This window comes from Oryzias latipes, chromosome 10 (genome assembly GCF_002234675.1).
Source record: "Oryzias latipes chromosome 10, ASM223467v1".
In the NCBI taxonomy this organism is placed as follows: Eukaryota; Metazoa; Chordata; class Actinopteri; order Beloniformes; family Adrianichthyidae; genus Oryzias; species Oryzias latipes.
The window spans coordinates 25217448-25232052 of NC_019868.2; the positions used below are offsets into that span (position 1 = coordinate 25217448).

A 14605-nucleotide genomic window follows, 5' to 3' on the forward strand; every position below is an offset into this window, starting at 1 on the left:
CCAACATTGCAAAAGTTTTTCCCCCATTAAAAAAGTGTAGTGTTTAATAAGATGATGGAATATTTGTGAATGCAGAAACATTAATGGAATATATAATGTTGACTTTTCTTTTACTGTCCATCACAGCTAAATGAGTGATGAAGTTCTAATATAAAATAAAATAAGAGCATGCTTTTGATAATTCTTTCACAGTTACTTAAATAAATATCATTTCGTATTTAGATTTGCTTCTGTTGTCTTAGGTCTCCAGTTTTAAAAGTCTGTGCCCACACAACTGTCATATTTTTAATGCATTTTCACCCTCCAAACATGGCTCCAGTAATAAACAAATGTACGTAATAGGTTGGTACATTTTAAAGGGAAAAACTAGCAAAACATGCCAACCATTGTGAGGAGCTGTTTTAATGTCAGTAAAAGCGGAAGTTGTGAAATCTGAATTTCAAAGTGGTACTAGACAGATGCAATATGAAACCCCCTCAAAATTGACATATTTTAATTTTTAGAGTTATAAAACAATAAACAAGTCAAAATGGGCAGTTTTGTGTTTAATTACAAAGAAAAAATGTTATGTTGTTGCATAAATTCAACACGGATGATTTTATTCTGAAAGGAAGATTCGGAAGTGGCGCGTGCTCACCCTTGGTGTTGTCGCAGATGGCAAACTTTAGAATGGCTCTCCAGAGAGAAAAGTCCGTTAGTTTATAACTCGGAGGGAGAAGTCTGGACGTCCATGTCTTCTCCGCGGTTTCCCACGAACTGACACGGATTTCGGTTGCGATGTCGAGAGAAAACACCTCTCGAAGTTTGGACAGCATCGACCTCGCGGCTCTCAGAGTAAGTTTTAGAGAAACGTCAACTTTGCTTTTAGCCAAAGTTTATGTAAACACTGTAGGGCATTGGATGTTAAGTGAAAATGGGATTTTAATGCAACTAACTCCTAAGGGGCCACATTTATCCCGGTTGTGTTGTTACAAACATGTTGCTGTGTTTGCCCCGGCATGTCCTTGGGAGAATTTATAGACTTTCCTCTGTTGGTTTTCTGTAAAGACACTGAAGCTGTTAGGAATTTTCTTAATTTTGGTTAAAACTTTCACTTCCTCTTTCAAATAAAGTATAAATATTTTTGTATGTAACCTAAATATATATATATATATATATATATATATATATATATATATATATATATATATATATATATATATATATATATATATATATATATTGTCATTTCCCCCATACTAAAAAGAGCGACGAAAATTGATGGAAGAAAGTTTAAAGAAAATCAAGCTTACAATTGCGTTTCTCTTAAAATGTATTTATATTGAAATAGTTTTGAATCAGCAGCAGAGGAAAAAAAACTGTAGCTGTGACGTAGGTGCTACAGGCCACAAGCTCCCTACTCTGCTCCATTCTGATGCATCCCGTTGCAAACAAATAGATCCACCTGCGTCTTTGTTTTCCTTGTCCGAGCTGACATCTGGCTCCAAACTGTACCATTTTTGTTGTAATGTTAGATTAGAGTGTGAGGGGCTGTAAGCTAGTAGGAGAGAGTATCGATGAAGAGATGTTGGGAAGTCAGGGCAGACTTACTCTGCGCCAAAAGTCCCGTCCACACCTCTGAGGCGAATTTGGATGAACTGCTGCAGTTCAAAGACTATGTCCTAGAAAATAACAGGCTTTTTGAATTTGGCTAAAAACTCCATAAGCATAATTAAAGTACCACCAGGAATGCTTACCGGTATATATCGAAAGATGACTTTAGTGGGACTTAAGAGCTGTTATCCACACTTTATTTAGCGGAGCAAATCCACTTTATTAATTTCCCCATAACCTTAGAATAACTAAACTTCTTTGTGAGTTTGTTGCTTGCTACGGATTTGCACTGAAGATAATCTGAAATGAGATATTTCCTTTTTTAAGCTGATGAAATCAGACCGGCTTCCACCTGCTAAACTACGTGAGTCCCATTCACACCTGTCTTTTTGCTCTGCAGGATCCAGCGGGGATCTTTGAGCTGGTCGAAGTGGTTGGCAATGGAACCTACGGTCAGGTCTATAAGGTGAGATTTCCTGTTACCCTTTTCCATGTCAACGTGCACCACAACTGACAAACCTACGAAGATGGGCATGTCGAAATGTGGACTTCAGCAGATCACAATGACGCATTTTAGGAACACGGCTTGTAACTGACACGGGACTTCTGGTTAAAGTTCAGCTACTTCCAGTTAGGTAGCAAAAGGAACCCACACGTGCATCTGGAGCATCTATTTAGGCTCTGGGTGGGGCTCACTTCCTTATCTCAATATCAGTTTGCTTGTATTTGAGTGTGACTGCTTTGTGGTTTGCAGGAGGTGTTTAGACATATTTAGGCTTCTGCAGCTGGTTGTGCCCCAACTCCGGACTGTTACCGCAAAGTGGGTGTTTCTACACATGCCTGAATGTTTGCAGTTTAGAAATTTGTCGACCTCTGGAGTTCACGGCCACTTTCGGTCTCAGATGTATGTTTGCGTGGAAGTCGAGCCAATACGGCGTAAGCTGCTGGTAGCGTCTGAAACATCGCTGTCTTCCTACCTGCAGTGTGGGAAAAGTGAGAGAAGGGTTTGCCTTCGGTGCCCCTTTCTCAGAGGTGTGCAGGTCTGTGCGGGAGCGTGTGTCAGTTGGTGGGTGTGTCTTTCGATTTCAATTTCATTTCCTGAAAGAGAAAATGTTGCAAGAGATGTGCAGGACAGTGAGCCCAGTGTTGGTCCTTTCGCAGGAAGGGGGGATTTTTGCACAGAAATTTCACCAATTATGACTCAAACCGTTTGATGTTTTGATAAGGGAAAACCAGCAACTATGAATTAATAAATAACGTTTCTGCTCAGGCCGTCTTTGACCAACTTTATACACTGCAAAAATGGAATCTTAAGAAAGTTAAAAAGACCCCCTGTTTCAAGAAAAATTGTCTTCTATTCTGTCTTACAAAATAATTTTAGTTTGCCCAAACATGTCTTGGTGACTAGAATTTTTTCTTTAAAAGGGAATTATTGGTAAAAGAATTTTTCTTACCCCTTTGGCAGATTTTTTTTTGCTTACTTGAGGAAAATTTGCTAATGGGGTAAGAATTTTTGACTTATTTCGAAGGTGCCTGTTTTTGCAGTGTATGCACATACTTAACATTTATTTTGAAGAAAAAAAAAGTATGACATCCCTCCTACGCCATTTGCTGCTGCTTTTCAAGACCTGAAGTTTGCCCTTCCAGTCTGTGTTTGTGTAGTAATTATTTTAATAGTTCTCGAAACCCTTGTATCTATGTATATTAGCGAGTCCCACCAGGAAACCTTGTAAAAGAAAAGGATCTAACAAACAACAGCAGATGGACACAAACGTGTGAGTGCGTAGACCCTTACAAAAACCGCTTGTGTTGTGATACGAGCAGAGCAAACTCTGAAAAGCTCTTGGGCTTTTCCCTTTCTCTATTTGCTCATCTCATCAAAATGTACCGTAACGGAAGACGGACAGGAAGTTTAACAACAGCTGATGAGAACTTGACATGATTCCAATACTGTACTATAAATCTTTAGGTTGAGCTATGACCCTCAGGGAGGATGAACTGTTTGCTTTGGAGCAGGGTTCATTTCCTGGAGTAACCTGCTTCCTTTGCCAAGGTGGAAAGTTTTGAATTTTAGTGCAGACCAAACATTTAAAGGCAGATCAGCTTGAGAACAAGGGTCTCAGTTCAGGCTTGCTGACAGGGGAACACTGCTGTGGTTCACTGCGGTGTGACTGAGGACACATTTTTGATCCAAAGAGACTGAGCGACATTTCTGCTGAAAGTAGAAAAAAGTACAGAAAGCCTAACGCCAATTTGGAAAAGCTCAAGTCCAGAAACAGAAGTTGAAAAATGTCTCATGGAGGCTAACATGGAGAAATGAGGAGACACAGTTGATTAACTGAAAACAGCTGAATTTTCTTCTTCAGCTTTGCCTTTAAAAAACACACAACATAATTGTTTGACTAATTCCTCCCCCAATGAGCAGTTGTCATAATTACTGTGATGTTGCAGATAGTCCTTTCTCAAAAGCATATTGTAAAAGCAGACTGAACAGGAGGTACCTGTGAACTCCAAAGCCAAAATCCCATTGATTTTTATTGAGGAAAAAAAGCATTTGTCAAATTAACCAATATTGCTTTCATACCTTTTTTAATCAAATCAATTCAAATGTTATGTATATAGCACTTGTTCAAAAATGGCTAATGCACAAACATAAAAAAATGTTTTAAAATAAATGACCAATTAGAAAGAATGTCATTTTATTTGTTTTTTTGTTAGGTTACATGACATTGAATGATAATAAACTGGAGGGGAAAGCGACTTCTTGGGCAATTTTTCTACTAATTTAGTTGAAAATTATTAACTATGGCAGCTTTAGGAAAAAAAGAATTCTGCCTGAATTATGACAAAAAATGCACATGAGATTGTAGAGGGACTGTATATTTATACAGACTATGGAGTTTCTCTTTTTTGCCGCGGGATATTTGTTACGGAGAAATGTATCTTGGCTCAAAAAAGGTTGAAAAACACAGATAAAAAAAACATTGCACCGTAGCTGTGTGTTCATTGTTGCAGGGCACACTGGGTTAGGCAGTGGTTCAAGTCTTAGGCTAGACAGTCCTTATGTCCTTGGGCAAAACACCTTCAGGTCAAAAGTAAGACGTGAGGGACTTTGGACAAAAGTGTCTGCTGTACTGTAAACTTATGGATCGATTTTCCTGGTCAAACGGCATCTCATGGAGTTTGGTTGAGAGCAGTAATGCCAAGCTTTTTCAATGGAAATTAACGGAACTGAAGCAAATCCGTTTTGAGGGGGTTTGTATCATAATGAAAATATTTATATAATTAATATTATTGAATTAACTGAGAAACTTTGTGTCACAATTCTCCCTTTTCCTAACCCTTGTGCTATCCTAGGCACTTTAACGTAGGGAGTTGGGTCATCTAGACCCACTAGACAGTGCACTGAACCATTTTTCTTCAATAATTTGTGATCTTCACTGGTGTCCATGGTACATGAAATCCCCTTCACCTTTATCCACCTTTGTCATGGCAAGGATGTAAGGGTGAGGTCATAGGTTAGCACAAGGGATAATGGTAAAACAGTAGTGAAGATAGTTGTGTGTGGAAAGCTACACAGTTTGGTTTGTTGCTAACAAAAGTCATTCACAATTCATTGAAAAACTAAGGTTTAGTACGACATGAATCATCTTCTAATCTCCTGGATGGGTTTGGGTTACCGTAGTTTGATTGTTTCATTGCAATTTTTTGAGCCTTTTTCGTATACAGCCTACTCTTCCAACATTTCTCCAGTTTTAGATCTTTGACTGCACCAAATAAAGTGGCACTTCCTTTTTCTGTGATTCTGTTGATGTGCTTCAGATATCTTCAGATACCCGCTATCCTGCTACCTTACAGCCCCTCACTCCACCTGGTATTATTACTAGCGCAACAAAAATGGCGAGCAATTGTTGGAGCTAACCAGCTGTACAGTTTTGATCCAGATATCAGCTTAGACAAGGAAAACAAAGACGTAGATGGATCTAGTTGTCTGCAAGTGGATGCATCGGAGCGGGGAGCTTGTGGCCCACCCATATTATTTTCTACATTACAAATAGGATATTTTTCAAACAGTATTTTTTTGTCTGCTCCTGATTTACAATGATTTCGATACAAGAAATACACAGAAATGCAATTTAAGCTTAATTTATGTAATACATGCTCTCTATCATCAAAAAATTCTTAAAGAACATAAAATAAAAAATATACGTTTCTCATCAGAGTGGGTCTTCTAAGTTTCCCTCATGTATAACTTTATAATTTTATATTTTTATTATAAATACTTTTGTTATCTAGCAGAATTCCATCTTTGATGGCTCTCAGCTTTGTTAAACTTTCACTCCATGATCTGTGATCAAAGAAACTGGTGTCTTCTGTTGGTCAGAGAGCAGGTTAACTGTCTGAAAATGTGGAAAAGTCATGAAGATAAACGAACAGAAAACCTGAGGATGGAGTGGAAGAGGAGCAAGGATCCCTATGATGCTGTTAAAGGAAAACAGCTTCCTGAAATACCTGCTGTAAACCAGCAGATTCCCTCTGTTGTTTGGAGCACCTCTTTGGAATCCAGGTTATGTTGCCAATTATTTCTGCTGGAACACGAAGCCCTGGAGCCAACATACGAAAAACATCAGGAGATGATTGCTCCAAATGCTAAATTTGACCCAGAGTCATCGTGCATGGAGTTGTGGGAAAATGCATTAAATCATGATCGACTAATTTGTTTGTCTGGTATAACTTCAGGCTAGACCTTCAGCATTTGAAGAAAAAGACTGTTGAAAGAAATTGATCGCAGAAAGGACTGGATCTAATTAAGCTGTTTAATACAGAAGTCATGAACTTCAGAAGAGCTCAGAGGAGGTTTGGTGCACTTCCTGTTGGGTTCCACCACGATTTAGGAAATGTCATCTTTCCTGTCAGACATCTGAAAGTGTTTTTGAAACAGTTTTACCTGAAATAAATATATATTTTTAAATAGCACATAAAGCCTACTCCTAAAACAGTTTCTAAAGCTTTTAGCCCTTTTTTTTGTTTGTTCCGTGTGTGTGTGGCAATGTTAGAAGCTTTGTCTAGTCTTGACACTCAGGACTGCAGACCCCACCCATCCAGACCCAGGAATTCTGAAAGGCAATTTATTGGTAGCAGAGCAGATTTAAAGACCTGAACTGAAACCTTGAGTTTTCTCTTTAAGAAAATAAAAGTGAAATGTTTTTTTCTCCTTAATACCTCAACACCTTCCCCTCAGGGTTAACCCGAATTTTGGTTAACATAAGAGTTAGGAGATACATTTTATGCAGAAGTCATCACATGTTTTGATTCCTCTGCCAGAGTTTTGTCCCCAAGGCGAAGATCCAGCCCGGGTGGTTTAAAATAATCTGTGACAAAGATGTTTCTTTGGAGCTAAGGAGCAAAGGAGATTGTTGTGGTGGCGTGTCGGGCATTCTTGGTACCCTGTGAATGTGTGTCTCAGTCATCATAGTCTCTAACACAGGCTCAGTCACACATGCAGACACAGGGCGTTTCCCTATACTTGCAGAAGGAACTTCCCTTCCCTGCAAAGCTGTGGAGCCTTCTGTCTGTGAGGAGCATGACACAGTTTCCGCTCATTCCGCAGAATCACTGACATGGCGTTTCAATGGTTTTTGGCCAGACTGCATGAAAAATGAGATTAAATCAGTTCAGTGGCATGAAAGCAGTATTTGAGGGTTTCTAAGGGGTTATTTGAATTTCTGATCCACAGTTTCCTTTAGCCTGTCCGCACATGTCACTGAAACTGAGCTGATAACCTTGCTCTATGACAATTCCCCACACTTCTGCATTTAATAGGGATCAGCCACTGACTGTGTATGAGAACTGGCCTCAGCGACCCCTCCCATCTTGCGTTCGAAACAGGAAGTACCCGCTGGTTCCATGAAGCCAAAATCCCTTTGACTTCTATGGAGAAATAAACAACTATTACTCATTCTATTTGTCAGAATAACCATTCTTGCTCTGCCACCTTAAAAAAAAAAACCAAATCAATTCAAACTTTATTTACAAAAAAAGCACTTATCATATTTGCGTAGCTCGTAGCGCTTTACAAAAACAGACAAAAAATAAAAACAGAAAAACCCAGCCTCCCCCGTGAACACACACAAACAGTGACCCCACTAACGATGAATACTTATAAAGGTAAATTCTTAAAAAAACTTGAGGCTTGGCTGTGCTGTATGAAGAGATTCAGTATTTTTTTAATCTCTTCCTACAAGGATCCAGCTCAGACACAGGGACGTTGCATCAGTGCCCACTCAGACCGGGACAGCAATGGGGTCCACTTCACATGCTATTAAAAAGCCTCTCTCTTTCATGATATTTTTTGTAGTGCAAGTTATTCAAGTAATAAACTGACCAACCAGATGCCTTCATGAAAGTATATGGTCTCACATCACACATTCAAAGTGTTTGATTGACAGATTCCCTTGAGCCCCAAAGCAGGCACGGGAGAAACGGCGAGAGTGGTTGCCATGGCAACGATGACCCAGACCGACTCGAACCAATCATTGCTTACTGACGACGTCTGTCGTATGGCAATGTCCGTACGTCAAAAAAAAGGCAACTGAAATTACTTCATTTCATCAGAACCGGAAGCAAGTCATTCTCTATGGGCGACGTCACACTCACTCTGCCCTGTTCTCATGTACAGTCAATAGGATCATCCTTTTATCCCTCTTCCGTGGAAAATAATCAGATTTTTCAAAGAAACCCTCCTAAAACTTGAAATTGTTGGGGGCGGGTCTAAATTTCAATTATTTAAATAAATGATCTGAAGTCCAAAAATTATTACCGGTACTTAAATTTATGAGTTAAGTTCCTTTTACAGCCATTTCCTGTATTTTGGGGGTCAATAATATATGTTCTGTTAGTTTTTAATGTTAGAATTCCTAATTTATTGAATGAAAGCTCCTCTCTTAAGCAGTTTAAATCAGTTGTAATGTGGAAACAAATTTTCTAAACCTCAGAAAATGGTTTTAGGGTAGAAAATTTTAAAATCTTGAATCTGGTTGAACTGTAATTTTGTCACAGTTGTACCTAGTCCTAGAAATCCTTCAATCCAGTCTGAAGACGAGGTGTTTGTTCTTTTAAAAGGCGGAGTGAAGCCGTCAGCGAAAAAAGTAAATAAATAGTGGAGGGGGAGGTGGGGGGGGGTCAGAAAAGAGGAGGAAGGAAGAGGGAGAGAAGCAGATGAAAACTGGCGAGAGAAGAGGAAAGCAGCATCCCCCCCCCCCCCCCGGGAGGGTTTTAGCTGTGGTCTGTGCTGATTACGACTGTGCAGCGGAGCAGGGAGAATATAAGGAAGTCCGGTAACTGGCACACAAAACTGCCCACCCCCCACCCCCGTCTGTTAGTTGAAATGCCCAAACTGCAGTTGGAAGTGGGGGGGGGGTGACCAGTCCACCAGCACAGTTAGAGCAGGACTTTTGGATAATTCAGTTTTGTTTTTCTCACTAAACATTTAACAAATGTAAGTTTTGTTGGATGTGGATCTGATGACGTCTTCTGGTTTGACTTCACTGGTTGGTGCAGCCACTGAACCAATGGCTTGTGTGGCAGTTGATTGCAGAGAAGCATGTCAAGTGGTTAAACCAACCATGCAGACCAGTCACAGTCACTGGGAGACCAAATGGAACCATTTAAGAGCTACTTTTCAAATTAATCAAGATTTGATGTTGGGAAAAGTTCTAGAATACCAATAAACACTGCACAGAACTTGTAGTGCTTGTAGAAAGTATGTAAGCGATAATGCCCGATGAGGTGTACATCATGAGAAAAGGAAGATTCGAATGCGTGAACTGTGCAATGTAAAGGGCATTTTTTCGCTTGTACCATGGTCACTTACAAAATAAATATATATTAAATCAAATACTTTAAATAAATACTTTTATCTTGTTTTTTTTTTAACTTTATAGTCATTTTTTTACAGACTGTGATATGCAGTGTGATGTATTGTCATGGCAATGGCTCCTGCACCAATCTCACTGTGCTGCCGCTACTGAGAACTAACCAGTGGAGGAAAAACATATATAAACTTAACTTATTAAGTGATACAAAGCATCATTTCAGAGGCAAAGTTCACCTCTTACTGCTTGTTGTTGTTGAGATGATGACACTAAAGTCTGTTTCAGAGAAATAAAGGCCACCAGTAGTTTCATATATCACTTTGTAAGAAATATTCACCATCAACTCTGATGATTAAATGTGTATCAACGAACAACTTATTTCAATATTAATAATAGAATTGTTTATAAACACGTATTTACTCTCTGTCAAGCAATAAGGTAAGCAAGACAGAAAGACAGAAAACATATATTAAAACATATATTATATATCTAAAATATTTAAAATTAAAGGCAACATTGCAGTTGATGGTAACGTTTGAAAGAGATACCGGAGTCCATCATAGAGCAATTTGAAGATTAGAGGTCTTTTCTGCTGTCTTTAAGTTTTGATAAACTGTGGAATAACCCATGTAAACCCATCGGTCGTGAGTTCAAATCCACAACCGAGTCGTACCAAAGAGTCTAAAAATGGGGCCTATAGCCATTGCTGCTTGACACTCCGCATTAAGGACTTGACAGCTAATGGGACTTTAACCTTTTATCTTTAATTCTTACCTGAACTGCATTAAGAGATAAATTACACAAAGTAAAAGGTTCCAAGCCCTTGGAAACACAAAAAACGTTCATTATTGACTTGAGGATGCTTCCTGTTTTGGTCGCACTTTAGCAGGTTCACCCATCCCTGGTCCTCGAGATCGCCCGGCTGCACTGTTTCCTGATGATTACATGTCTCAGGTAGATTCAGCCAATCAGAATGTGGCTTTAGCTGAGTCAGCAAAGAGTGAGATACATATATGTAAATGCGTTTATGCTCAACTGCTATCCATGCTGAGTTAGAATGACGATTTTTACTGGCCCACAGGGTGACAGAGTGCACAACCTTTTTTCAGTGAGTTCTGATGAAGAGAAGGGAGCTGATGAAGAACTTGTGGTATTTTCAGTATTGCTTAGTTGTACTGGTGTTTTGGTAGCAGTTAGCAGACAATGAATCCGAAGTGGCAGGAAGCGTATTTCCTGCTTTATCATAGTACACTGGTAGCTCCTTGCAAACCACAGTTCTCTGCAATTTGAGGGGAACATTAGTGAGTGGGTCTCATAGTTTCAATCAATCAATCAATCAATCAATGTATTATTTGAATAGCACTTATACAAGCCGAGGCAACCAAAGTGCTTAACATAAAATCAGAAACAATATGATACAATAAAGAAACGATAAAAGCAACAAAAAAAGCAATAAAACAGTAAAAACAAAAGAATAAAATTAAAAAGCTGACCCACTAAATCTGCTCCCTGGAATTAAAAGCCTGGCTAAAAAGACGAGTTTTTAAAAGTAACTTAAAATCACTGACTGTTCTGGCAGACCTCTCAGAGAAGGGGAGAGTATTCCATAGTTTAGGAGCTGCAACTGAAAAGGTTCTGTCTCCTCGAGTCACAAGCCGAGTCCTGGGAACAATTAAAAGCATTTGATCTTCAGATGTAAGGATTCAACATGGACGATAAACATGTAACAGCTCAGAGAGACACTGAGGTGCCACACCATTCAAACATTTGAAAACCAAAAGTACAATCTTAAAAATAATCCTAAAAGAGAGTTTATAGACATGTGATGAATTTATAGACCTACTCCAATGAAAATAATCTTTTAGGTGTGCCTAACATTGTTGTAATTTTCACGTGCTGTTGGGCATATTAAGAAAATCAAGATTAAAACTGCATTTCTGAATATTTCTTCACTCAAATTGTGGTGAATCAGGAGCAGACCAAAAAATGCCATTTTTTAAAAGCTGGTAGTTGTTACAATTGTCAGTCTACAAGCTCCCTGCTCCATTCTGATGCATCCACTTGCAGACATACACTTGTAGATCCATTAACATCTTCATTTTCCTCGTCTGAGCTGGCATCTGGCTTAAACTTCTACAGTTGGATAGCTCCGATATTGCTCAGCATTTTTTCCTTGCACTATTAATATTAGCTTTGGGTTGTAGGGGGCTGTAAGCTAACGAAAAAGCGTGTAAACAAAGGAATCATGGGAAGTTAGCACAGGCTTACTCTGCCCCAACAGTCTTGCCAAATTTCTGAGGCGAATTTCTGATTAACTCATGCCGCTCTGGAGAAACTATGTCCTAGCAAACAACACGTTTCCTTTCATTTTGCCTAAAAACGTCATAAATATTTATTCTTTTAACATTTTTAAAGAAAATACTAAGTATTTTCTAAATAAATAGCCTGTTTTACTGGTGACATAATTCAGAATCAGAATCAGAATCAGAGATACTTTATTGATCCCACACGTGGGAAATTTGTTTGTCACCATAGCAACTGACAGCAGAGGGAAAAAAGACTTAGAATTAAGTTAAAAAAAAGCAAGAACAAGAAAATGTAGCATAAATACAGACATCAAGGTATTATAATTTAAAAAGCTATTTACAGAACAGTGCAAGTAAAAAGATGTGCAAAAGAAATGTGCAAAATAGAAAACAACTAAATAAAGAGATGATAATGAAAAAATAAAAAAAATAAAAAAAATAAAAAATGTGCAAAGGTTATCTTTTGCATTGTGTGTTGTTGTACAGGGTTATTGCATTGGGTATGAATGACTTTTGGTACCGGGCAGTTTTGGAGCGGAGCTGTCTGAGCCTCCTAGAGAAGGAGCTCCGCTGTTTGTTCAGAAGAGGGTGGATGCTCAGGGTTGTCCATGATTGAAATTTATATGAATGGATTCGAAAATGGATTCGAAATGACATCTGGAGAAAATGCACTGATTTATTGCAAATGTATGCAAGAATTAAAGTTACAACCATCAAGAGAGATGTTACCACAGTTTTATAGACAGAGCTATAACCACTCCCTAATGTACAGTAATTACAGTTCAAGTGTCATTACAATCTAATGCAACATCATGAGCTGGGTGCATCAGCTCCCCTAAAAAGATAATTTTATGTCTGCCTGACAGACAAGCTACTCTCATCTGTAAATAGAGGTGAAAAGTAAAATAATTTCTCCGTAAAATAACTAACATTTTTCTGCAGGACTGATTGTGCTGCTTTTATATTAAGACGCAAACTGAACTTTATGGAAGCAGAGAAGAAAAGAGTCACTGCAGCAGACAGTTGACAGAATCACTGACTCCAACATGAAGCTGAAATTTTAATCACTTCTCCTCTTATAAACCTACTCAAAGGTTAAACCCCATTTTCAGTTTTAATCTAAGCTTTTATTTTTTCATTGAGGTTATGTCTCACATGTGCAAACATCACAGATGAAAACTGACATCACATATTTCTTTTTAATATCACTAATTTGAATTCTTTAAAAACTTTAGAAGTTGTTTTATATTGTTCATCCACATAATTTTTCTTTTAATATTTTTGAGCTTTTAAGATGACCATATTTGTTCAGTCACATTGCAGAGTTATAAAATTAGTACGCTTGAATATTTTTGAAATATTTTGAATATTCTAAAATCTTCCTGTTACTTGTTTACGTTTTTGTTAGGAAGCTCAGATATTTTCATGTTTAAGTTAACTTTTTCTGTTATATTTAATAATAGGCAGAATTTGTTTCATTTGGCTAAAGGTTTTCTAGATCCTGGTAAAGCAAGTAATCCTTTTTTATCATTTGTTCAGTTTATTTACGTTTATGTTTTGCAAACGCATGCAGATAGTTATCTATCTACTGCAGTCAGGTTCGTGCAGTTTAATTTGTGTAAGCTCCAAAAAAAGGATGTGACAGACCGCATAGATGGGTTTCAGAACCTTTGCTTATCAAGACTTGCTGAAACTTCATCTGATTAATTAATAGTTTTAAAGTAGGTTGTAGACTTACCTTACTTTTACCAGTACCTGGAATAAATAAAGCTTACTGTACTTTTCCCCAAAGAGCTCTCCCTTGTGCTTTTGACAAACCATGTTAACTGGGTCATGATGTGGACTCTGCACCAGTGTCATGTTTTTCTGTTTTCTGATGTGGTTTTCTTTGTGTTTGGAAACAAATCCTTACAAAGCTTTAGCTGCCAGACAGATGGCTTCGCATTTGACTTTAGATTGCCTTGGTATTTATGTTTGACTCAATGAGGTGTTCGCTGGATTGCTGTATGTTGTGTTTGGCAGCGTCCACTTAAACACATCCACTGTGGTCTTGTTTGCTCACAGGACATTATCCCAAAGTCTCATTGTTCACTTTGCTTTACAAACCTGAACTACCTTCTCCTCTTTTGAGGGGAAAGGTTTTTTTTTTTCACCATCACTGCAAACCGGCCGTTCAACAGCTGGATATGGGATACCTGCAGATGAAAAATGGCCAAAACCGGTACAGGAGATGCAGGCGCCCAAAAGGAAATATAAAGGTCCTAGACCGTTTGGTGAGCCCATAGAACAAAAATGTTCATGCACATTTTTATCTGATGGCGTGCTGCAGGCGACAAGTGCAAGCAACACGCAAGGGTAAATAAAGTAAGGGTGAAGCGGGTGAGATGCAAACTTCTCAGAGAGGTTGATCATTTTTTCAAAACCCCAAAAACATGTGGACTATGCAACAAGTCTGCTAATCCTGTTCACGTGATAAGGGCACGCTCCTCGCGGTGCAGCCTCATGTTAGAGATGAGGAAATTAGACAATCAGTGTAGTTCGTGTGGACATCCTAAGGGGTCCTATGGGCACATGCGTATCACCTGAACACCCAATGCATGGGCATTTGCTCAGTAAAAAACCAGTACTTAAACATTACTGATGGCTAGAATGTTGTCCAAGTGCACCGTACAACTGCATGAAAGTCACGCTAGCCTTACGAGCACTTCACAATACACTTACTCACGCACGACAATCGTACTTTCCATTTTTATGACATCCATTGAAGTGGCCATACCAGCCTTGAAGGAACTGCAAGCCTCGCCTGTACCACTCTTAAATTTCAGCCCTTCC

At 38.6% G+C, this 14605-nt stretch overlaps 1 protein-coding gene across 4 annotated transcripts in view; it reads left to right on the top strand.

The window, feature by feature from the left end:
• The first annotated feature begins 644 nt into the window (after window positions 1–644).
• LOC101156098 (mitogen-activated protein kinase kinase kinase kinase 4) overlaps window positions 645–14605 on the top strand; it is a 69982-nt gene continuing 56021 nt past the window's right edge. For 3 of the 4 annotated variants that reach the window (XM_011480466.3, XM_020706757.2, XM_020706756.2), the window contains exons 1-2: window positions 645–834; window positions 1994–2059. In XM_011480466.3, the coding sequence (XP_011478768.1) occupies window positions 778–834; window positions 1994–2059 (123 nt within the window). In that variant the 5' untranslated portion in view covers window positions 645–777. The remainder of the gene's footprint in view (window positions 835–1993; window positions 2060–14605) is intronic. The other variant, XM_011480467.3, reaches the window with a different exon arrangement.